The sequence below is a fragment of the Lathamus discolor genome, chromosome Z, assembly GCF_037157495.1.
Source record: "Lathamus discolor isolate bLatDis1 chromosome Z, bLatDis1.hap1, whole genome shotgun sequence".
NCBI classification, from domain to species: Eukaryota; Metazoa; Chordata; class Aves; order Psittaciformes; family Psittacidae; genus Lathamus; species Lathamus discolor.
Window position 1 is genome coordinate 82,211,552 of NC_088909.1, and position 23,520 is coordinate 82,235,071.

Genomic DNA, 23,520 nt, shown 5'->3' on the forward strand with positions numbered 1-23,520 from the left:
ACGTGTTTCCCTTATTTTCCTTAGCTAGGTTGTGTTTGGTGATCTTTCCTTAACATTATCTTCATGTAGTATGTTCCCTGATTATATTTGAACGAAATCACATGTACAGCATTGTGTAGCAGTTAGTGGATACCTTCCTTTAACCATGCTTTGCACATGCAGAGACATACATGCGTAAGCACATTCCCATTCAGACTCAATTCATACCAATCTTAAGCTTTGCTGCAAGAATCTGTAAAGATATTGATGAAGGATGCGAACTGCAAGGCACTGGATAATTATGCTGAGTGTATAGCTGTTACAGGAAAAATACTGTAGTACTCTTAGTATCTAATTTCAATATTTTATATATGTCTGTATGTATTTCTTGCCAATTATCCTAGTATACTGGAGAATTCTAGCAGGATTTATTAAAAGGTAACTAGAGATCCGAATACTATAATTTGCATGATTAGAGTAACATTGCTTTTTTTCAGCTTTATTAATATTTCTAATGCGGCTTTTGACCTTGCAAATTGCAGTCTGTATATTTTCTTTGTAGAATTGGTAGTTATACCAATAACTATATATATATATATATATTTCTACCACCTCTCTCTCTCTCTCTCTCTCTATATATATACCACCTCTATATATAATTGTACCACCTCTATCAGATGTATCTAATTGGATAAAGACTTCTAATCTTTTTTAGCAAAAAAGGACTAGAACGTGTGCTACAAATAATTTTTTTTCATTCCTTTTCATAATTTGATGGTCACACACCTTTTCTATTTTCATAACTTGGATGTCCCAAAGTGCTTTTTTTGTGTTCACATTCAGAGTTTGTTTGGGACTTGAATTCCAGGGTCTGAGATTTATCAGACATAAATTTCCGTTAGAAGGTACTGCGGATAGTTGCTTAGTCTTGGCTGTGGTCAGCGTGAGCTGTGGGAGTACTTCTTTTTTTTTCTAGTAAGAAGTTAGCACAGATGCTGACCTATCTTCCATCTGAGAGTGGTTTGGTGACAATTAAGAGACCTAAAGCATCTTTGAACTGAAGAAACTAACAGTTAAGGACTTGTCTTGGATGGAAGATAATAGCTAACACTCTGCCTTTCAGCTGGACCTGCTGCGAGGCTTAGACTTGCAAGGGAAGGCCTGGCTTGCCTTTGTTATCCTGATCCTCTGTGTTTTCCAGGGTAGGAAAACCCAGGATATTTAAATGTTTATATTATCCAGCAGTTCTGGGTCAAACATGGGCCAGACTAACAGTGAATGGACGTCAGACAAAGATCGGTAGGAAGAAATAAATTTAACAACCAACCCAGATGCTGTGCCAAATATATTTGCAGTTTTAAGTCTGGCACTGAACTCTTGACACTTTAAAGTACAATCTTACTATGAAACCTCTTTCCCATAAGCATTCCTTGTCAGACCATTTAAGGGAAATGTATCAGAGATATAACTCCTAAAGTCAAGTTCCATTTTTAGCCTGTTTTTATTTGGCTCTTCATGAGTAGAAGCTTATAGCTCAGAAGCTGAATTATCTTTACAGCTTAGTCTAGGGAAATTGATACAGATACACTTGTCTTTTGAGAGTTTGTAACAATATGTTTTAAATTCTACTTCCATAAGTAAACCTCCAGCTCTCCAGTGTTAAATATATCTTCCAGTTCTGGCACATAATGATTATACTTTCTTCCTTTCATTCATGGGGGACAAACATTCAGCTAAGATTTTTTTTTTTTTTTGCTTTTTAGTATGTACAATAACTCTATTGTTAATCTGTACATTATAACATTCAACTAACACATATATTATTGTTCTAACCAGAAATCATGAACCACTACTTCCTGTGGATGCTGTTTAACCTATGTATTTATCTTCTGTAGAAAATAATCTGTATTTTTCTACTGTTCTCTCTCCCATATTCTCCTGTTTCTGGGATATACTCTTCAGGCAAACCTTACCCTCAAACCAAGACACTATGAGTCCAAAGCATCATGTATTGATAGAACTTTTTAAAAGGGGCTTATGTTTATGGACAATATGGAAATTACACATTTTTATCATGGTATTCTTTTTGAAGATACAGAGCAACAAATGCTGGCATCTATAAAACCAGGCTACAGGTTTCTTAAGACACAATATCCTAAAATGATAATAACTTACATGATATACTACTAAACAACTTCCTAATGGAAAAAATCATAGTCTTTGTCTGTAACAGATGTTTAGTGTATAGTATGGTTAGGGTGAGGTGATTGTGGCTTAAAAAAATAGGTTTTACTTAGGCTTCTAGATTAGACGTATCTTAACAATGCTTATTGGACTGAGGAGAGATGATTTAAAAACACACACATATGAAATATGCATTCCTTAGATCTTTTTATGGTTTTACCATATTTGATTTCAGTTAAACATGTTTTTGTTGAAATACAGGCTCTACGTTATTTTTGAGGTGTTCTGATGTATTCACAGCGGTATATTTAGAAGTGGCTTTATTTTCTTCATATACTGGAAAGTAATTAGTAAAAATCTGATCTACACATCAAAACTTTCTGATAGCTTCCAGATTCTTCTCAGGTATATCTTCGTTACTTGCAGGTTTTCCATTCTCAATAATTTTTAAAGCATTTGAGTTTCTTCAATTTTCCTATAGTTAAGAGCTTTAGTATGTGTTGCCTGTGGTGTTGCAAGCTGAATCAACTTTTGCTGTCTACTGATTTTCAAAGCTGATTTTTCTCCCCTAATAGCGTAAATGGCAACATTTTATTTGCATAAAATAATAAAATGCATTAGCGTACTTTATGCATTGTAGTCACCATTTTGTTACATAGTTTGGTACATTAACTCACTTCTCACAGATATTAGTGAACTCCTTGTGAAAAATCACATTAATAGATTTAAGAGAAAAATAAAACAGAAGCTTAAGAACTTAGTTCTGTTTCTTTCTAGAGCCCCTACAGTTTGTTTGTAGAAATCCTAGTTTTTAAGGAAAAGAGACAATATTACAAATTGGATAAAAGCATGAGTCAGATTTTTCAGAAAAATACTAATTCTAAGATTTAGAGTAAAATCCAAGTAGTGTCAGTGTGGCGGCAGTACAAGCAAACAACAAAATTTGAAGAAAATTTGACTGAAAAAGTTAGTGTCTGGATTTTGGCTGTCTTGTGATTTAGTTAATCCATTTTGACCTCTCATAGTTTTGGTAGTTTTCAGCCTGTTTCTTTTCCTTACTAACTTCATGTATGCATTTCAAACCAAGCAGGCATTATTATACTTTGTCTTTCTGCTTTAACTTGTTGAGGAATATGGATTGTTTGCTGCACATGAATTTTAACTGGGAAGTGGTTAATCTGTTGTGCAGTAAGAGAGAAAGTTTCTGTTACTGAAGTTGTGTCACAGTTAGACTGTGGAACTCAATTAAGTTGTATTCTAAATTAACTGCAAAGTGAGACCAGTGTATCATTCAATGTCATTTCTGAATTTCCTGATTCCGTGTTCTGAATTCAGTGGTTTAGTGTTAGGGATTTTTATTTTCATTTTTATAGCTTTGCACAAATGGAAAAAATGTATGTTGTTAATAAAAGACTTTGCAATCTTTTGCTGTGTTTATGCTAACCTATATAATATTCAAATGGTGTCCTTTCTGGGTCAGGCATGATTAGGAAGCTGTAATATTCATGGAAGGTCAGTTTATTTTACTTTCTTCTCCCGGTTTCCTAGAACCTAGTAATCTGAAATAAAAAGGTGAAAGATTAAATAAGGTATAGGTTAGTAGTGAGTAAAATAGAGAAACAGAGTAAAAATCTGGTCACTCTTATCAGTTAGGAAATTATAATTTTTTTTTTCATGTACCAAATATGGCTCAAATTTAACTAAAGAATTCTGGAGGACTGTTTGATGTCTAAACTGCCAAAGCTCTACTTGTACGTAAAAGACAGCAGATCTAAAGTTGTTAACCACCATCTCCTTATGTTTAATCTGAAGTTCCTGAAAAAGATTTTTTTTCTTTTTTTTCATTCTTTGGTTTCATTTTGTAAGTGATTTTCTAATGCTGTTGAACTGGTTAGATCTTGAGAGAAGTTACCTGTTACAGTGCCAGAATTAAGAATTTTGCCCAGCATATTTTATATAAAGCACAGTGGATTAAGTAGGTAGATAATCCTGATTCTTAGCACCAAAGGATTAAGTTGGCTTTTATCTTTTAATTTATTAATATTTTTTTTTTTTTCATAACTGAGAACCTCTTAGAGGCATATTATTCTGATGCATTCAAAACATTCAAATCCCTCTTTCAGGAGCTGAAGGGTCAGTAAAATAGCACATTTTGCAGAAAGTACTGAAACTATATTAAAATCTAGGTTCAGATTTACAAATATTCCCAGAAGCTGATCTTCTGCCAGGTATTTGTAAATGTAATGTATAATGAGAGGGAGGTTAAACATTTTTCCCAGATGAACCGCCTGGATTGCAGGTGCATTCATCAAGTAATAATGAGTTTATCCAGAAGAGTTCAGTGACACCAGAGAGTAATTTTTTTCTTTATTAGAAAAGTTACTGAGGGTTTCACTGTTGTCTTCAACATCAAAGGCTTTTGCACTGGGCCATTGCAGAAGGTGAAACTTTTTACAAATGTCCTAGAGATAATAGGGTAGGTATAGGTGTCTTCTTGTTTCTCAAGCACTGAAATTCCAGCAGTTACAAAACTATTTGTTAATCAGGCCAGTCTTTCTGTAAAAAGTGTGTTTTCTGTCTGTCTTTTGTTGTATACATACGTTCATGTCAGGAATGCCTAGAACGGATGTTTTCCATAGGAACTTCTTTTTAACGTAAAATCTCAGTAATTACATGAGACAGTGGCGGTTTATATTTACTGGAAAGAAAATGAAATTTTCCCAAAGTAATGCATAAAGAGTGAAATTTCTTGTCACATTTCTGAAGTTAACATGGAGTTTTTATAGCCTGCACAATTCCAATCTAAGTGATTGTTAAAACACACCTCAGCTTTGGGGTTTCTCTTACTTCTCTTTTCCAGTGGTTACACTGATTTTCCAGAATTACAGTGTCCAAGATGTAGCCATTAAGACCTGGAACAGAGTGAATTCTCAGTTGTGTTGGAAGTGACAGGCATGTTCTTCAGCCTGTAAGATTGATTGTCCACACTTGACCACCCAAATCAGCATTCCTGTTTGTTTCACTGTGATTTTTCTCCTCTATAAAAGATTGTGAGAACTGACTAATGAAGAATTTAAGTTTCCAAATAGCTTTCTGAAGCCTTCTGTGCTTATGGGAGAAGTTTGTTGGGTTTGAAAAGCCTTTACTATCCTCAGACAGTGATGTTTTTTCTTACGGCAATGAAATATTATTTTTGAATTACATAATTACTGGGAAGCCAGATTGTTTGGAAAGGGAAGCATTTGTTTCCTTTAAGTGTAAATTAGCTGGTCTTATGTTATACTGCTTCTATGCTAAATTCTGCAATAAATTGGAAATGGGTAGTGGTGCTATAATATCACCTTTAGGTATTCTTTAATGCACTGTTAATGGTCTTGCTTCCCTTAGTAATTGCTTCTGTTATTTACAAAATAAATTAAAATGTCTTAATTCTCTTTTTACTTTTCCTCAAAATTCTGATGGAGAAATCAGAGTGAACATATATTGTATGATCTTATTTATGAAGAAGTGAACAGAAGGGATAATTCTGTACATTATATTTTTATAGGTATAAGCCTATGCAGAAAGTGGATGGAGTTGCAGATGGCTTCACAGGAAGTGGTCAACAGACAGGCACATCTGTTGAACAAACTGTAATTGCCCAAAGTCAACATCATCAACAGTTTTTAGGTATGAAAGCAGGTTTTATAGTACTGCATAATTAAGTAAGATGAACTTCATTATCACTTGAATATGAAGTCACATAAGTATATTAGTTGCTTCTGAAGTTATCATGCCCACCTTAAAATTCTTACAACTGCTCAAAAAGGCAGTTAAATTACATGTTCTATATTGTGAGCTTTATATAATATTTATTACACACCATAAAACTATAAAAGGAATAAAATATGCAAATTCTTTGTTTATGTAGCAAGACTCTTTGGCTGTGCTACTGGAGAGGATGTAGGGTTATTTGGTTGGGTTTTCAAGTGCCAAATCTTCTGCCCTAATTTTGTTGTTATTGAAATCTTTGAGAACATAAGGGTAGCATTAAAATGTTTTGCATCTTCCTTTCCAGGTATCTTTCAGTCCAGCATTTTTCTCTTATCAGCTTGTCTCTTGGAAACAATTTGTGACTCTGGCTCTACTTGAAAGTCTAGTAAATTTCAAATAAAAATGTATATTGAGTCTACTAAGCCCCATCATACCTGGCTACATAGAAACTCTTCAGCTGAACAAGAAAAAACTGTTAAAGGATTAATCTTTCATACACTGACATAGATATTTTCCTCCATCCTAGAATATTCTGAAAACGTGTGTTAGCTTTTTTATAGGTGTGGTATGTACATGAAATCTTTTTAAAGTCTTTAAGAATAATTGTATTTTTTTTCTCATTAAGAAACGTGGCTGAAATTCTTTATAACTTTTAACAAATGACAGGTATGAAAAACTTTTCTCTTAGAAAATAATGACCTTCTGGAAATTATTTCTTTGTATCATCCGTTAATTTTTTTAATTTTTCCTTAATCATACTGTATCTGGCACTATTAACAATAGCCTCTTTCATTGTGTTGTCATGGAAACAGATGCATCTCGAGTACTTCCAGAATTTGGAGAAATTGAAATATCTTCTCTCCCAGATGGTACTACCTTTGAGGACATCAAGTCACTGCAGAGTCTTTATCGAGAGCACTGTGAGGTATTTCCTGGAAATCATTATTTTTTTAAAGTTCATCTCTTCTAGTGAAGTACAAGACAGTAATGCCATATATTATTACAGCCATGTTGGTAGTATGTGACTTCCCTCCCTGCCCCGCCCCCCGCCCCGCCCAGCCCCCCCCCCCCCGACCCCCCCCCCCCCGTTATTAACATTCATAAAAATGTTTTTCTTTACAGGGGAGAAAAAGTATTATATAGTAGACGCTGACAATGAAATGTAGTTATGTGTATGTTTTCAGAATGTTAGAGCAACTAGTCTTCAGATTATACATACAGATTTTTGGTTTAGTCAGTAGGGAATTGCAGTGGTTTAACCCCAGCCAGCAACTAAGCCGCACACAGCCACTCTCTGGTTCCCCAACAGTGGGCTAGGGAAGACAATCAGAAGGGTGGAAATGTGAAAGCTCATGTGTTGAGATAAAGACATTAAATAAGTAAAGCAAAAGCTACACACACAAACAAAACAAAAGAAGGAATCCATTCACCGCCTCCAGTGAGATGACAGGGCAGGCAAGTGTTCAGCCATCCCCAGGAAAACGGGGCTCCATCATGCTTCCCCTGGTGCAGCTTGAGGCCATTACCTCTTGTCCTGTCACTGGTTTACTAGGGAAATGAGACCAGCTGCTTCATCTCTACATCCTCCTTTCAGGTAGTTGTAGAGACCAATATGGTCACCCCTGAACCTACTCTTCTCCAGACTAAACAACTCCAGTTCCCTTGGCTGTTCCTGATAAAGCATATTCTCCAGACCATTCACCAGCTTCATTGCACTTCTCTGGACCCACTCCAGCACCTCGCTGTCTCTCTCGAAGTGATAGGCCCAGAACTGAACACAGGATTCAAGGTGCAGCCTCACCAGTGCCCAGTACAGGGGGATGATCACTGCCCTGGCCCTGCTGGCCACACTAGTGCTGATACAGGCCTGGATGCCACTGGCCTTCTTGGCTGCTTGGGCACAAGCTGGCTCATGTTGAGCTCCATCAGTCAGCACCCCCAGGTCCTTTTCCAACAAGCAGCTTTCCAGCCACTCTTCCCCAAGCCTGGAGCATTGCATGGGGCTGTTGTGGCCCAGATGCAGGACCCAGCACTTTGCCTTGTTGAACCTGGCCACAGCCCATTGATCCAGCCTGTCTGGATCCTTTTGCAGAGCCTTCATACCCTCAGCAGATCAACACTCCCAGTGTTGTCTGCAATCGAACCACTAATCCAGATCATCAGTGAAGATATTAAACAACACTGGCCCTAACACTGAGCCTTGCGGGACATCAGTTGTGACCAGTCACCAACTAGATGTGATACCATTTACTATCACTGTTTGGGCTCAGCCATCCAGGCAGTTTCCAGCCCAGGGATGAATCCTCCTATTCAGGCCATGAGCAGCCAATTTCTCCAGGGGACTGCTTTGGGAGACAATATCAAATCATAGAATCACAGAATCAGAGCAGTTAGGGTTGGAAAGGATCTTAAGATAATCTATTTCCAAAGCCCCTGCCATGGGCAGGAACACCTCACACTAAACCTTGTCACCCAAGGCTCTGTCCAACCTATCCTTGAGCACCGCCAGAGATGGAACATTCACTTTTTCCTTGGGCAACCCATTCCAGTGCCTCACCACCCTTACAGTAAAGAACTTCTTCCTTATATCCAATCTAAACCTCCCCTGTTTAAGTTTTAACCGGTTACCCCTTGTCCTGTCACTACAGTCCCTAATGAAGAGTCCCTTCCCAGCATCCCTATAGCCCCCCTTCAGATACTGGAAGGCTGCTATGAGGTCTCCACGCAGCCTTCTCTTCTCCAGGTTGAACAGCCCCAACTTTCTCAGCCTATCTTCATACAGGAGGTGCTCCAGTCCCCTGATCACCCTCGTGGCCCTCCTCTGGACTTGTTCCAACAGTTCCATGTCCTTTTTATGTTGAGGACACCAGAACTGCACACAATACTCCAGGTGAGACTTCACGAGAGCAGAGTAGAGGGGCAGGATCTCCTCCTTTGACCTGCTGGTCACGCTGCTTCTGATGCAGCCCAGGATACAGTTGGTTTCTGGGCTGCGAGTGCATGCTGAAGCCGGCTCATGTTCAGTTTCTCATTGACCAGCACCCCCAAGTCCTTCTCTGCAGGGCTGCTCGGAATCTCTTCTTTGCCCAACCTGTAGCTGTTCCTGGGATTGCTCCGACCCAGGAGTAGGACTTTGCACTTGTCATGGTTAAACTTCGTAAGGCTGTCATCAGCCCACCTCACAAGCGTGTCAAGGTCCCTCTGGACCACCAAGTGGTCCACCTGTCAAACTGATGTTTCTGCAATTTAGAGACAAGGATGTTGTGTGGGACAGTGTCAAACGCTTTGTGCAAGTTCGGGTAGATGACATCAGCTGCTCTGCCCCTGTCCATCAGTTCTGTAGCCCCATCATAGAAGGCCACCAAATTGGTCAGTCAGAATTTCCCCTTAGTGAAGCCATGCTGGCTGTCACCAAGCACCTTGTTGTTTTTCATGTGCCTTAGCATGCCTTCCAGGAGAATCTGCTCCAAGATTTTGCCAGGCACAGGGGTGGGACTGACTGGTCTGTAATTCCCCAGGTCTTCCATTTTCCCCTTCTTGAAAATGGGGGTTATATTTCCCTTTTTCCAGTCATCGGGAACTTCACCTGACTGCCATGATTTTTCAAATGTGATGGCCAGTGGCTTAGCAACTTCATTTGCCAGCTCCTTCAGGACCTGCAGATGGATTTCATCAGGTCCCATGGACTTGTGTACGTTCAGTTTTCTAAGATGGTCTCGAACCAGATCCTCTCCTACAGTGGGCCCAAGGTCTTCATTCTCACAGTCCGTGCGTCTGCCTTCCAGGACTTGGGTGGTGTGGTCAGGGCATTTGCCAGTGAACACTGAGGCAAAGAAGTCATTCAGAACCTCAGTCTTCTCCAAATCCTGTGTAGCCATTTCTCCTGATAGCTTCCGGAGAGGACCTGCTTTACTTAAGTTTACTTAATGCTTTACTTAAGTCCAAGTAGACAGTGTCCATAGCCTTTCCCTCATCAACCTGCTGTGGCGTAAACTTAACCCACAGCCACAGTTGCTTTGAGGTGTACCTCCTCCACTGTGGCCTTATCCTTGGGTCACAGTCTTTCAGTGGTATACATTCTGCAGCACAGACGTAACCACGGCCACAGATGCTTTGAGATGTACCTGTGCTGGTGTGGACTGATTCACAGCCACAGAGGATTTAGGTGCCCTGCTCCCATGTGGACTCATCCGCAGTTTGACTCCAGTTTGCACTGGATTTCCATCCTGTCCAATACATCAGTGCAGAAACAACAGCGATGCCCTGGCCATCTGCCAGCCCAGTTACATCACCATTGTTATTAAAGTGTTCCCAGGCACATCAGAGTGGGATGATCAGCAGTATGGCAAGCACCAAAAGCAAAAAGTAGCCACTAATGAGCAGTAGACTCTTAATACACAGTAAGGCAAGTAAGCACAGGAGCCTGCCGATTTATAGCTAAATAGCAGTAAGAGCTGTAAATCCAATCTAGCAAATTCCAGTCAAACTTGATATCTCAAAAGCCTTCAAGCCCAAGTTGGCCTCAAATCTGGGCGCCGAACAGTCCTACAGAAAAGGCCTTGATTGTGTAAGTGCCGCTCAGCAGTAATGAAAACATCCCTGTCTTATCAACAGTCTTCAGCACAAATCTAGAACATAAGCCCATACCAGCTACCTTGAAGAAAATAAACTCCACTCCAGCCAAAACTAGTACAGCAATATAAATCAGGTTAAATTATGATTTCTTATTTTATATTAAAAACAGCGATTTTTTTTTTTTCAATTAGAAGGAAACATTGAGATATTAAAGCCACATTTGATACTGAAAAATTTATTTAAAATTTATTTTTGAAGGTGCTTTCAAATCTGTGCTGAATTATTAATGAAATGTCAGGTTTCCTTTGTATTTGCAGTAGCATTGAATATTTTCTTTGGTGAATCCTCTGGTGTGTTTGGATATCCATGCTAATTTCTAGAGACTTCCATGAATGTGCACTTTGCCTTACTTAAGTCTCTGTGCACGCTAGTTTATACTGCTGGATAATTTATGGATATCAAAGATATCTAAATGGACATTGTTTATAACTTGAGGAATGTACAGTTTGCCTTTGTTCCACTAATCGATGAAGGAAAAAAAAAGCTGTAGGTCTAGATCGAGTTGGAAGTGGGGGAAACCTGGGTGGGAGATAACCTGTATTTGTGGTTTATTTTCTCAGGCAATACTGGATGTGGTTGTGAATCTTCAATTCAGCCTGATTGAAAAATTGTGGCAAACTTTCTGGCGCTATTCTCCCTCTGCTCCACCTGATGGCACTATTACTGAAACAAGGTCAGTAAATATTTCTCTTTGTTTACTGCTTCCCATGATAAGTGTCAAAAAAGAATAAATCTTGTTTTACCTGTAAAGTAATAATTTGTTTCATATTATAATTTTTCAAATTAAATTTGTCTGGCATTTTTGTATAGATGGAGTGTATGCCAAAGTGCAGCTGTGTCATCCATATTTTAATGTCCTTGGACAGCTACATTAAAAATGTCTTTTCACAGAATCATAGAATTGTCAGGGCTGGAAGGGACCTCTAGAGATCATCTCGTCCAGCCCGCCATGCAAAAAAGATCATTCATACCTTTTCATAATTTTTGAGCTATAGCAGAGCTATGGAGGCATTTTTTAAATCCATTTCCATATGACACGAGATGTAAAGAAGTTCTGTTGTGTGCGTTTGAGACATCTGTGACATCTTAATTAAAAAAAATACATTTTAACACGCATTGGAGGTTTTTACCTGCTGTGAATGCATTATCGTTTATATGCTTGCTACATTTTTTTCACACCAGCAATCTGAGTGAAATAGAAAGTCGACTTCCAAAAACAAAGTTGATTACTCTGTGCAAGAATGAATCTATTCTCAAGTGGATGTGTAACTGTGACCATGTCATGTACCAGGCTTTGGTGGAGATACTCATTCCTGATGTCCTTAGACCTATTCCTAGTAAGTTGAACACTTGAAATATTTTATAAGGATTTTTGTGTGTGTGTGTGGTATGCTGATGGTGGTCTTCTGCCTCACAGGGCAGCATTAGTTTGAAAGTTCGGAAAGTATTATGTATCAATTATCCTTAATTTTATTGTGTAGGAAGTTGTGCTGAGAGTTGATGTATGCTTTGTATTTTAAAAGTAACTGAAAAGATTAGTACAGTTGGAAGATCTAGTTTTCAAGGTATAGTTTTATATCAAAGGTATTTCTTTGAATGTTACATTTCCGGATAAAAATGTTTTTCCTTTTATGCTGGCTGTAGGCTATCTGATAGGCTTAGACATAAGCCCTGTGGCCCTGAGCCAGTGTGTGCTAATGTCAGTTGATCCTTCCACTAAATTCAGCAGGTTTTACATAAAGTATTACATATTAATCTTTGATTACTCTGGGAAAAAATGTATATGATCTTTATAATTCCATTTTTGGACTAACAAAAGTCCTTTGTTCCTTATCAGTAGGTGCTGAAATCAATATTAGTTACTGTTAGACAATTAAAACTTAACTCCAAAATTTTTAATCCAATTTATTATTCCAATCTAACTGTTCTTTCTGACATACAACGTGCATGAAAGAGTCAGTAACTGCCCTGCCATTCAAACAACTTTCTTCTTTTATTTTCTTGTTAGAATCCATCATTACTCCAGCAATGCATTTTTATGGCTATTTTTGGTAGAAAATTAGTCTATGTGAAGGAAGTTAACTCCTTTGTAAAGCATTTATTGTCTCACACTTGCTGTGCTAAATGTTAAAAATAAATCATGTTAGCAGCCCACTATACACCTCATAACTCCTACATATTATATCCTCTCCATGAAAAAACAGTAGTCACTTTGTAAAGTTAGATTAATATTAAAAAATAGATAAATAAATAAATTAGGGCATTAAGTAGCTTTGCAACTAACAAAGCTGTTTTGTTATGCTGTGAACACCCCTTCTGATATAGTGACTCCAGCAGTAATAAACACTCCATAAGAATATTTGCAGGTACTGCCTTGCAGAAAAGTGTTACTGACATTTTGCTTGTCAGTGAAATGAAATTAGGCTTTAGTAAATGACATGTGATACAAAAAATATTTGGAACTGGAAATGTATAAAATCTGAAGGTCGGTCATTTGAAAATTAGTTTTACCTCTTTTTAAGGAGAGAGTAAATTCTTAAAGATTGACATAATTTATCTTTCATCTATGTAGCAGAATAAAGGAAGAATGTTTTCCAAAAAACATGCAGTTATTGACAACCATTACTTATAGAAATTATTTTGCATTGATTTATATTTAATGTGTTACATTTCTGCCTAATGACAATGCCAGTAAGTAGGATATTAATTTTAGAGTAATATAATCTATCAGAAGTGAACAGGTAATGATAAAAACCCCACAAATTTAATCACAATATTTAATAGGTTGAATTAAAACCGTCTTCAAAGAGCACATCACTTTCTTAATAAAAAGACAGTACGACATGATTTTTCATCAGACCTGCTGTCACCTTGCTCTTTTCACTTGGTTCCCCTGCGCAGCCTAGCAGTCTCTAGCATTTTTGTATAATATTTCCTTAGTGTGTGGTGTCCACCTGCCTTGTTACAGGGTTTCAAGAAAATGGGACACAAATAAATAATATCAGTAATTGCAGGCATCAGGTCCTTTTCATGTTATTTCTTTCTTTGTAAATTAGCATTCATATTTGAGTGCTGATACCTACTGTGTTTGACATTCCTGGTTTTGGGATGATTATCAGACTTCTTCATGCAAATATATCATCTAATCCCAGGACAAATTCATCCCAAAAGACTTCTGCCTCTATTTTTTGAAACATGCAGTTGTTTTCTGCTCAGGAGTACACCCACTGAGTTACCTCTGGATGACAGCTAATCTATTTTTTTATTTTATCTTTAGGACTACCTAAGTAAATGGCTTTTTCCAGTTCGCTTTCCTGTAATGACGGTTCATGCAAGTTCTCTCTTCACTGTTAAATATTTAAAATAATAGTAGTTTTTTAACTCCTGATTTTGAATTCAAGTATCTCCAGCCATTACAAGAGACAAAGGGAAAGACTGGTTGTGCTTAATGGTTGAGTCTGACAGTTATGGAGCTTGGTAAAGTAGACAAATTCATCCTCTTTTGTGAGAAAATAGGAGTTCATAGGGAAGTTTGGACTATTTAGTGGAGAGGGGATTATAAATGCTTCATCAAAGGCATGCGTATAATTTTTTTTCCTGAATAAATGGAAAGATACCATGAGCAGCTGCTCAAAATAGGGAAATACATTGATTTGTAAAGAGCTTGAAGTAAACATATGATTTTTAAAGTTTTATCTTTTTTCATTTCTAAATCTTCAATGTCTTACTGTGCTACCTAGCTGTGTGATAAATATTATTGGAGTAGAGAAAGAATGACCATTGAGGAAAAATTGTTATGTTTTAACCTGTCTGAAATCTGTCATCTGAAATGTTTAGCACCCGCTGAATGCAAGAATTGCTGTATATAAAACAGCAAAATTCCTTTTGCTAAGAAAAATGAAATGCTGTCCCTTTGAGTCAGAATAAAGGCCATAATTATCTGATGTCTTTGGCAATAGACTACAGCTATTATGTCTTAGAATGGATTTTTTGCACCTTTACAAGTGATAGGATGGACAGTAACAAACTTGCCTGTAACTTAGTATGTATCATAGGTGGAGAAATTTATACTATACTTCCACAATTCCAGGAAGACAAAATTTTAAAGTACTGAAAGACTCTAAAGCCTCTTTTCATGAGATTTACATGTTAAAGGGGTTTCAGCTGGGACTGCAAGCTTTTTAGGTGCTTTCCAAATCAAACTTTCTATTGGTAACTGCCACTGCAACATTATTTATTATGTGTCTAGTAACATTTACCTATCTCAGGCCATTTACTTTGCACGGTATCATCATGTGATTCTTTGAAAGTAATTTTTTGGTTTTGTATGGTAACCAGATGAATTTAAAAGTAGGCTTTGAGGATGTAGATACTTGAAGTTTTGGTAATGGCTAGATATGTGCTTAAAGATGGAGTATGAAAAAAAACAAACCTATATTTAATATGATATCTCCAAAGCTCATTAGAAATTCATAGTTGTTCTGTGCAATACTGATGCCTGATTAACTAGTTTAGCTATTTTATTTCTTCAATTTAGTATTTCTTTCATTTGTTCCTTTTTCTTCCTAGTTAAAGGCTGGTCTTAAGGCCTGAGCTGCTTTTCCATATTTATTTTTCATGGAGATCACCATTACAGTGATGCCAATAGATAGTTGGGTGAAAAAGAGTAAGGAAAGGAAATTAAAAGTAAAAAAGCAGTGATATTTTCCTTAAATGTCTAAGTGTCATTCATATAGTGTTTATATTATTCCTTCCGCTTTGCATTTTCATGTTCTATAGGTAAGAAAATGTGAGTGAATATGTAGTTAATTAGTGAGTGCACAGAAATAATTTACAAATCAGCACAAGAGAGCTGATTGGTGATTGACAGTATTGAAGGAAAAAGCTTATTCTTCATGTGGAAACCTCAAGGCAGAGGGAGGAGGAGAGTGGTTACCATAGTGTGTTCAGCTAAAACAGATACTTTGCGAGATAAAATTGTGTTCAACAAAGTATCCAAATGTGTGGTCAGTTACATAAATTACTGACATGGATTCTACTGCTTATCAATGCAAAACTGAAGATGTGAAAAAGATGTCGTAAAGAATACATTTTTTCTTTTAGTAAACTTACTCTGCTAGTAGAAAGCTTCATTAAAAAGGGATCATCAATAATTCAAATGGGAAAAAAGCATTTATCAAAGATAAGGTCTATCAGTGTCAATTTCTTACTCTATCAGAGTATTCAGCCACATAAACAATCTTTACTTGGACTGTTTCTTCCCACATGTAGCTAAAATAGTTTGAAAATAAATATTTCTCTTTCTAGTTTTTTTATTCTTCACTTTTTTTAGTTGCATTCATTTTCTACTAGTCTTTAGAAACATAGTTTTTTTCTTTTGGTTATCTCCTTTTTTCAATGGTTTGAGTGGATGCTAGTATGTCAGTGAGCAAGTGGCAGGTATGCCAAGTGAGGATTCTATTACTCAGGAGGTAGGATTTTCTTTTTTTCCAGATGCAGTTCCTTGGGAAAATACTGCCTGTCCTCTTCCTTTGAAAAATTAAAACTTATATTTTGAGTAGTGCAGATTGCTGTAAGGACTTCAGTTTCTCTCTAAGTCACTGTCAGCCACTCACTGGTTCTGTGAGTGCTATAGTAAAGAAACAAAAATGCACACAGATTCCACAGCCATTTGAATATTCTCATTTTCAGTCAGTGAATCCCATATTTCACTCCTGTATTTTACTTCTTGGTGATATACTTAAGCACTATATGTGCTTAAGAATACTTTGCACAGCTTAAGGTTATTTTGGGCTTATTTGAGGAAACTGCAGTATTTCAGTAACTGGAATTCTTTCCAGACTTTTGCTCTTTAATAGAGGTGCTTGCATGAAATGGAAAGCTGAAAGTTTGTGGTGGAAATTTCCATTATGACAACAGCTGCAATTACTGATGTTCTTCTGTAGGAGTGCCCAAAACAATATTGCTGGTCACAAACTTCTTGAAAGATTGTTAGATGAGGAAGTTAGATCTTCTTATTAAACAAAACCTAAAATGATTATTGCATAATCTGTATCTGAATAAGGCGTTTTGAACCTATGCTGGATTTGTGTTTTAGTAAGTAAAAGCACTGAACACTGAGTATGTAAGTCCTGAGGATGCAAAGCATTTCAAGACAGGTACATTGCTTTCTTTTCATTCTGTTTTTATTCTTTAATGCACAGGTGCCTTGACCCAAGCCATTCGCAATTTTGCAAAAAGCCTTGAAGGTTGGCTTTCAAATGCCATGAACAATATTCCACAGAGGATGATACAAACCAAGGTAGACAAAATTAAAATTGTTTCAGTATTGTTCTTGCAGTGGCAAACCAAGTGGGCAGTAGCATCTAAAAGAAGTAGCATTTTAACTTCAAAGCTAAATTTCATGTTTAGCATCAAGTATCAAATAATGGAAGAGAAAATAACGTAGTTTTGTCAAAAAAATTATAAGGAACACACTTGATCTGCTACATGGACAAGTTGTATATGAGCACTTGTTAATATAGAATATTAAAATGAAGGTCTGTAGAGTTAATCTACAGATAAAGAGTACAATACTTAAAAATAAGTTAATTTGTTCATAGGTTGCCGCTGTAAGTGCCTTTGCCCAGACTCTGCGAAGATACACATCTCTTAATCACCTGGCTCAAGCAGCCCGTGCTGTGCTTCAAAATACTTCTCAAATCAACCAGATGCTCAACGATCTTAACCGTGTTGATTTTGCCAATGTTCAGGTAAAAATTAGCTTTAAATAACTTGCTTGCTTTTTTGATTTTGAACTTCACTTTTAGTTCTCATTATTCTATCAAGAAAGTGCGGTGAGAACTTTTTGCTGATTCATATATGCAGTGATTCAGCCCAACCATGGCAGCTTACACTTTAGGGAAGTAAAAGGTCAGAACCGTTATCCATTTCCATTTCCAGTCTTGAAGTGCACATATTCTTTCAACTTCTATGCAAATACAGAGCAACTAGATTCTTAGAATGGGTACCATGAAGGATGTCTTAGTAATACATAACAATGTTTTATAATATTTAGCATAAATAATATTTTAGAATTAGATCTCAGATAATAGCATAGGTTCTGAATGTCTCTAAAAGTTATTAAATGCACAGCATTGGTTTTAGTAAAGACTGTTTCAGTACTTCAAAGACAATACCATTAGTATACTTCAGCTAATTGCCTATGCTTGAATTTACAAGATCTGAGTAATTGATTAGGTTAGTACAGATTATAACTAGTTTCCAGTTAGCTAGAGAATGGAAGTTTATATTTTCACTAAGCCTCCACATGTTTTTGTTCCTCTGAGGTAAAAGTATTTTTAATTTTTGACCAGGAAAGGGAAATGTTATAGATTACTGGTAGTTCTGTGTTTGGCCATGTGAATGAGTGTTTCAACATAATTGTTAAAAATCTTAACAAAAGTCAGTGAAGAGTACTTGACCAAAGATACAGTATATCAAGAATTGTAGTATGTTAACATGGGTACAGGATCTGTGAATGAGGTGTGAGGTGTTAACTTGGCAGATGATGCCTAGAATTTAAAAAACTTGTGGTTTGTGAGTCTTGTTTTTGTCTCTTACTTTCTGAATTAACAAGCTAGCCTTATTTAAACTAGATAACACTGACTAAATTGCTTTATGTCATGCAAAGTGTATTTCTCCATTTGCGTGATGTTTGTGCTGTACTTTAAGTAACCTGAAATTTATCAATGACTGTAGTCAGCAAACAGAACAATCTATATTTACATACAAAGCTTTTTTCTATAAGATGGCGTTACAGAAATTTTCTCTAAGCTTAGCTTCTCCAGAATGAAAGGAAACTTGCACTTAATTACTTGCTACTTGTTTTTTTAGCTAGTCCTCCTGCTTGCTCTGCCTTTAGTCCCAGAAAAATGTGACAGGTCTTGAATATTTCAGTAGAAAAATTATGAACTAGGAAAGCAGAAACCTTTTTCGAAAATTGATGTGGAAAATGACAACATACTTGTGTCCATTCTATTGTTTGTTCTCAATTCTTTATTTGATGCTCTTATGTGTTATGCTTTTCCCACCCATTTGCTTTGAACAAAATTATGACAGACATAAAAAATGCTTCTTAGTTTGTCTAGTGAGTGGATTTTGTCCTTTTCATCCAATGAACTGGTTAATCTTCGAGAGAGAATTGCATTCTGTGCTTTGGATTATGTATTGTTAAGTCAAGAGTTGCTATGTATTGTAACAGGAGCAGGCTTCCTGGGTATGCCAGTGTGATGACAACATGGTTCAGAGATTAGAAACAGATTTCAAGATGACTCTTCAACAGCAGAGCACTCTGGAGCAGTGGGCTGCCTGGCTTGATAACGTAATGATGCAAGCGTTGAAACCATATGAAGGAAGACCCAGCTTTCCTAAAGCAGCACGGCAGTTTCTGTTGAAATGGTCTTTCTACAGGTAGTATTTAATAGACTTCTAAAATATTCTAACTGTTCTATTATTAGCTGCATTTTTCACACTAGTAACGTTGACAGATGTAATATCAAACAGTGGGTCACTAGGTCATGAAAAATGTGTGTGTTTTTTTCAGAATACTCACTGTGCTTGTGAACTTGGGGATACTTGCAAATCAACAGGGACTTACATGATTCTTGCTTATTGTTTTAAAGGCCATGTGCAGATGAATGCAGGTAGAATTTTGACCTGAGTTAGAAGCATAATATTTATTTTTAGGGTTAATTTTTGTGGGCACAGAATTAATACACTACTTTTAACTTTACTAAAACACTCTTTTATCTATGTTTTTTACATAAGGAAACAAAACCTGGTTTTAATATGTAAAAAGAACATTAAGACAAGCATTCCATATTAGCTGCATATTGAAACAGTTACCAGAGTAAACCTTGTTCGTTAAAAATGACTGTAGCAACTAGTTGCTGAAGATACCAGAATTTGCCAGTATAATATGTACACACAGCCTATCTTTCTGTAATCGTAAGTTTCAAAGTTTTAAAATCATAGCATTTAAAACCTCTGTACTGGGAAGGTGGACACAATGGACAGTACTTAAGCATTAGTAAATTGTTTTACCATTTTAGTTAAGTTTTCAATAAAGTTTTTCTTCAAGTTAGGTTTTACACATGCTCAAGTATTACACAATGAAAATGAAAATGGAAAAATGGAGGAAAACTGAAAACACAAACCAGTCTGGTAATGTCTTATGTAATGTGGTGTCTGACAGTTCCTTCAGAGAAAGAAGCGAACAATTGTCTTTCCTGAACATCTCTTTCGGAAGACACTATAAATAAGACATTTGTGGGTAACAGTATTTTTGAGAATATTGGTTTTGAGTTGAACTGTCTACATGGATGAGTCTTAAAATAACTATGACATATAATACATAAATATATATTTTTTTCTATTTTTGAATAGCTCAATGGTGATTCGAGATTTAACCTTGCGCAGCGCTGCTAGCTTTGGCTCTTTTCATCTGATCCGCTTGCTTTACGATGAATACATGTTTTACTTAGTAGAACATCGTGTTGCTCAGGCAACCGGAGAGACACCTATTGCAGTTATGGGAGAGGTAAGATAATATGTAAGAGACTAGGTTCATAGATGTAGTGATGAATTTGGGTATGTGTCTTTGCAAATTTTTTAAACATTTATCTGGAACTGTAGGATTTTCTGCAATATAACAGTAGGTTGGGTTATAAATACATAACAACAGTTACAGACTTGTCTTGTTGGTTGATTGTCAGACTCCTAAAATCACACTGGATTCTAATAGTAATTTATGAATGAACTTGCTCCTTTACAAATCTGCACAGAGATTCATACACACAGTTTGAAAAATGTTGATCAACATTCAACCTTTTTCCAGTTTTTGAGAACTGAATATTTTATGTGAAAATTTAAAAAAAAAAAAAAAAAAAAAGTAGTAGGAAACTGTTGCTTACATGGATCTGTTTATGTGTATTTGCACACATTTTGAATTTCTGCAAGAGAGCTGAGTACTCCCATTGACTTCAGAAGGATGGCTTACGTGCAGAATTTTGGCTTGTACAGTACTGTTTACATACATGTAATAAAACCAGCACAGACCTACATAAAGGTTTGCAACACAGTTGATATTCAGAAATGTGTTTCAAAGATTATTGGTTTAAAAAACAATTCAATTCATAACCAGTTTCTCATACTTATCTATGGCATCTGCAAGGCAAAGTTCATCTCATCCCTCTTTTCCATTAGTTCATCTAACCTTTTATTTTGAGTGATAGATGAATTGTCATCGAAGAATTACATTTCAAAAGTGCTGGAAAATTGATATATTTTAAAATACACTAGATAGTTAATGGCATAGATTTGTTAAATTTTTACACTTGAAAGTCACTATTCTATATTACTGTTAAATTGCAAGTCATATAGTGGATTCACTTAGCATCAGGTTATCATTCTTCCCTCAAGGTACACTGATAGGCTCATTTTATACTGTAAATAGATGCTATACTTTGAAGAGAGATTGGAAATCTCAGCTTTATTTGTCAAAAGATTTTATATTCTGTGTCACAACATGCTTCAGAAAATCTAGATAACATTAGTGACCCACTAATTGTATATCTGCTGAATATCTGCCTTATGTTTACGGTACTGCAGTTACTACATTCATGTCCTCTTAAGAGACACTGTATATGTTGGACATAAATGTAGTGTAGAGTCTTCTAAAAAGTTTATATAGGTTGATGGTGGAAATATTATGAGGAATTAAGTAATATAAAATTTTTGGATGTGAAAGGGGCAGAATAAATATTCATTAAATATTTAGTGGTTTTATGTTTCTGTGTATTCAATAACTGACATTGAAATAAATGAGGAGCTGTAAGAATGTGGTCCAACAAACATGTTAAGACAGTATAAACTGGTGTTGCAGCTGAGCAAAACATTGTCCTTTGTCTTCCTTCCTCTTCTCCCAGCTTTGGATGCACATATTGGCAAAACTCTGAGAAAGACCGGTATCATCATGTATGGTTGGAAATGTATTTATCTAAATAATGTAATCCTTTCATTTGAGATTCATTGATGGCATTTTGCTCTGCCAGTTCTTAGTTAAAAGAAACTTAAAAGATTCAGGGGAGGAGAGGGAGGAAGGTTGTATATCTAGATTATGAGCAACTTTTTTGAAAACGTGTTTTTTTAATGTAAGGAAAATCACTTACCAGACTGCAAATCGTTTTTCAGCAGTACCTTTCATCTGCCTTACAGGTAGATTTGCAACACTCTGACATACCTTCATTTTTGTTCCAGGACAATTAAAGTTGTCTCTGGGAAACTTTAGAAAGAGGTTTTTGTTAAAATATTGACAGTTCAGAATGGATATCCATCATCATTTATGGCTTTATACAACGCATAAATAGCTCACTTCAAGCAACAAAGGCCATGATGAAGTAATCTTAAAAAAATTTGTCATCCCCCATTCTAACTTTTGAGGGTTTACTTAGTGATAATTGTCTTAATAACTACAAGACTAGGAAGAAATGGAAAATGAATTGCTGCAGAATGGACGTGGCTGCAGAGAAGATCTGCTCCATTCATGGGTGCTCTAAGTTCACAATTTGCTTAAGACTGTGTCCAGGTATTTTTTATCATTTCTTTTGCAGTTTGGTGATATAAATGCTGTGTCCCCTGGAAATATGGATAAAGGTAAGGATTTTAATCTCTCCTGTGTGTAAAGCTAATGTGTCTATGAGCAAAATAAGTTCTTATGTTTTAAAAATACAGTAAAACAGAATTTAGAGCTGTATCATGTTTTAAAGAACATATAAATATTACATGGATTCATTAATAAATTATATGGATACAATTACCTATGTAATGTGCAGCATACAATAATCATTAGAATATTATACATTTGTTTGAAAATAAAGATATTTCAAAAATGCTTATAATTGACAGAAGAAATACTCGTATTTTTACACAGAGTTTAGTTGTATCTAATGGGACAAAGGAGGGTAATGTGGGAAGAAAGACAGGAGTATGCTTATATCTTTTATCTGTAGTAAATGTTTTGCTAAGTGAAAAAGGCAGAATTGCATGCACGTAGTTGTCAGATAACTTGTCAGTAAAAAGGACAGAATGAAATCAGTTCATTATAATTTCTTCATGTCATATTTTGACATGCGTTCCTAGAGTGTCTAGTTGAGTGATCTGAGGTAACTTGACCACAGATCACACAACTAATGAGTATAAGAATGTCTGTCAAAATTTGCGTCCAAGTTGCTCCAAATCTCTTCAGTTTCCATATCAGTAACTAAAAGTAATAGCTTTTTTATTCATCATGTCTTAGAGGTGAGAGGCACTTAGCACTATGAAGTTAGCATTGTTTGTTAGAGGTTGTTTTTGAGATTGCAGACGTTTCACGGACATACTGTTTCAACAATGTGTAACTCAAGTGATCAAGGCTAAAAGTTTGTTTACCTATTTGAGATAATCGTTGACCTTTTCCATTAAAATTTTACTTTTCAGATTGTACTTTGCCAGATTCCTAATCTTCCCTGTATTTTTGTATTTCAACTATTATTTGCAAAATAAAGGCCCTTGTATTAGACTTTTTTCTTCATGCTAGTTTCATGGTGGTTTGTTTGTACAGATGAGGGCAGTGAAGTTGAAAGTGAAATAGATGAAGAGCTGGATGAAAATGGAGAGCCACAAGCCAAGAGGGAGAAAACAGAGCTAAACCAAGCGTTCCAGGTGGGCTGCATGCAGCCAGTGCTTGAGAGTGGAGTACAGCAGAACCTCCTGAACCCAATTCATAATGAGCACATTGTTGCAACTACTCAGACTATCAGACAATGCAGTGCTACTGGAAATACATATACTGCAGTCTAATATGAAACCTCTCCTTTTCCCACAACACACCCTTTGGGTTTAATATAAAAAAAATAAAGATAGTAAGTCCGAAGGACGACTGTTGTCAAA

At 36.2% G+C, this 23,520-nt stretch overlaps 1 protein-coding gene across 1 annotated transcript in view; it reads left to right on the forward strand.

The window, feature by feature from the left end:
- The window catches only part of RFX3 (regulatory factor X3), a 110,417-nt gene extending 86,897 nt beyond the window's left edge, over positions 1 to 23,520 (forward strand). The window contains exons 8-17 of the mRNA XM_065662814.1: positions 5,711 to 5,832; positions 6,729 to 6,841; positions 11,112 to 11,224; positions 11,734 to 11,888; positions 16,755 to 16,852; positions 17,154 to 17,303; positions 18,794 to 19,002; positions 19,978 to 20,131; positions 22,203 to 22,245; positions 23,192 to 23,520. Coding sequence (XP_065518886.1) covers positions 5,711 to 5,832; positions 6,729 to 6,841; positions 11,112 to 11,224; positions 11,734 to 11,888; positions 16,755 to 16,852; positions 17,154 to 17,303; positions 18,794 to 19,002; positions 19,978 to 20,131; positions 22,203 to 22,245; positions 23,192 to 23,430 — 1,396 coding nt within the window. The 3' untranslated portion in view covers positions 23,431 to 23,520. The remainder of the gene's footprint in view (positions 1 to 5,710; positions 5,833 to 6,728; positions 6,842 to 11,111; positions 11,225 to 11,733; positions 11,889 to 16,754; positions 16,853 to 17,153; positions 17,304 to 18,793; positions 19,003 to 19,977; positions 20,132 to 22,202; positions 22,246 to 23,191) is intronic.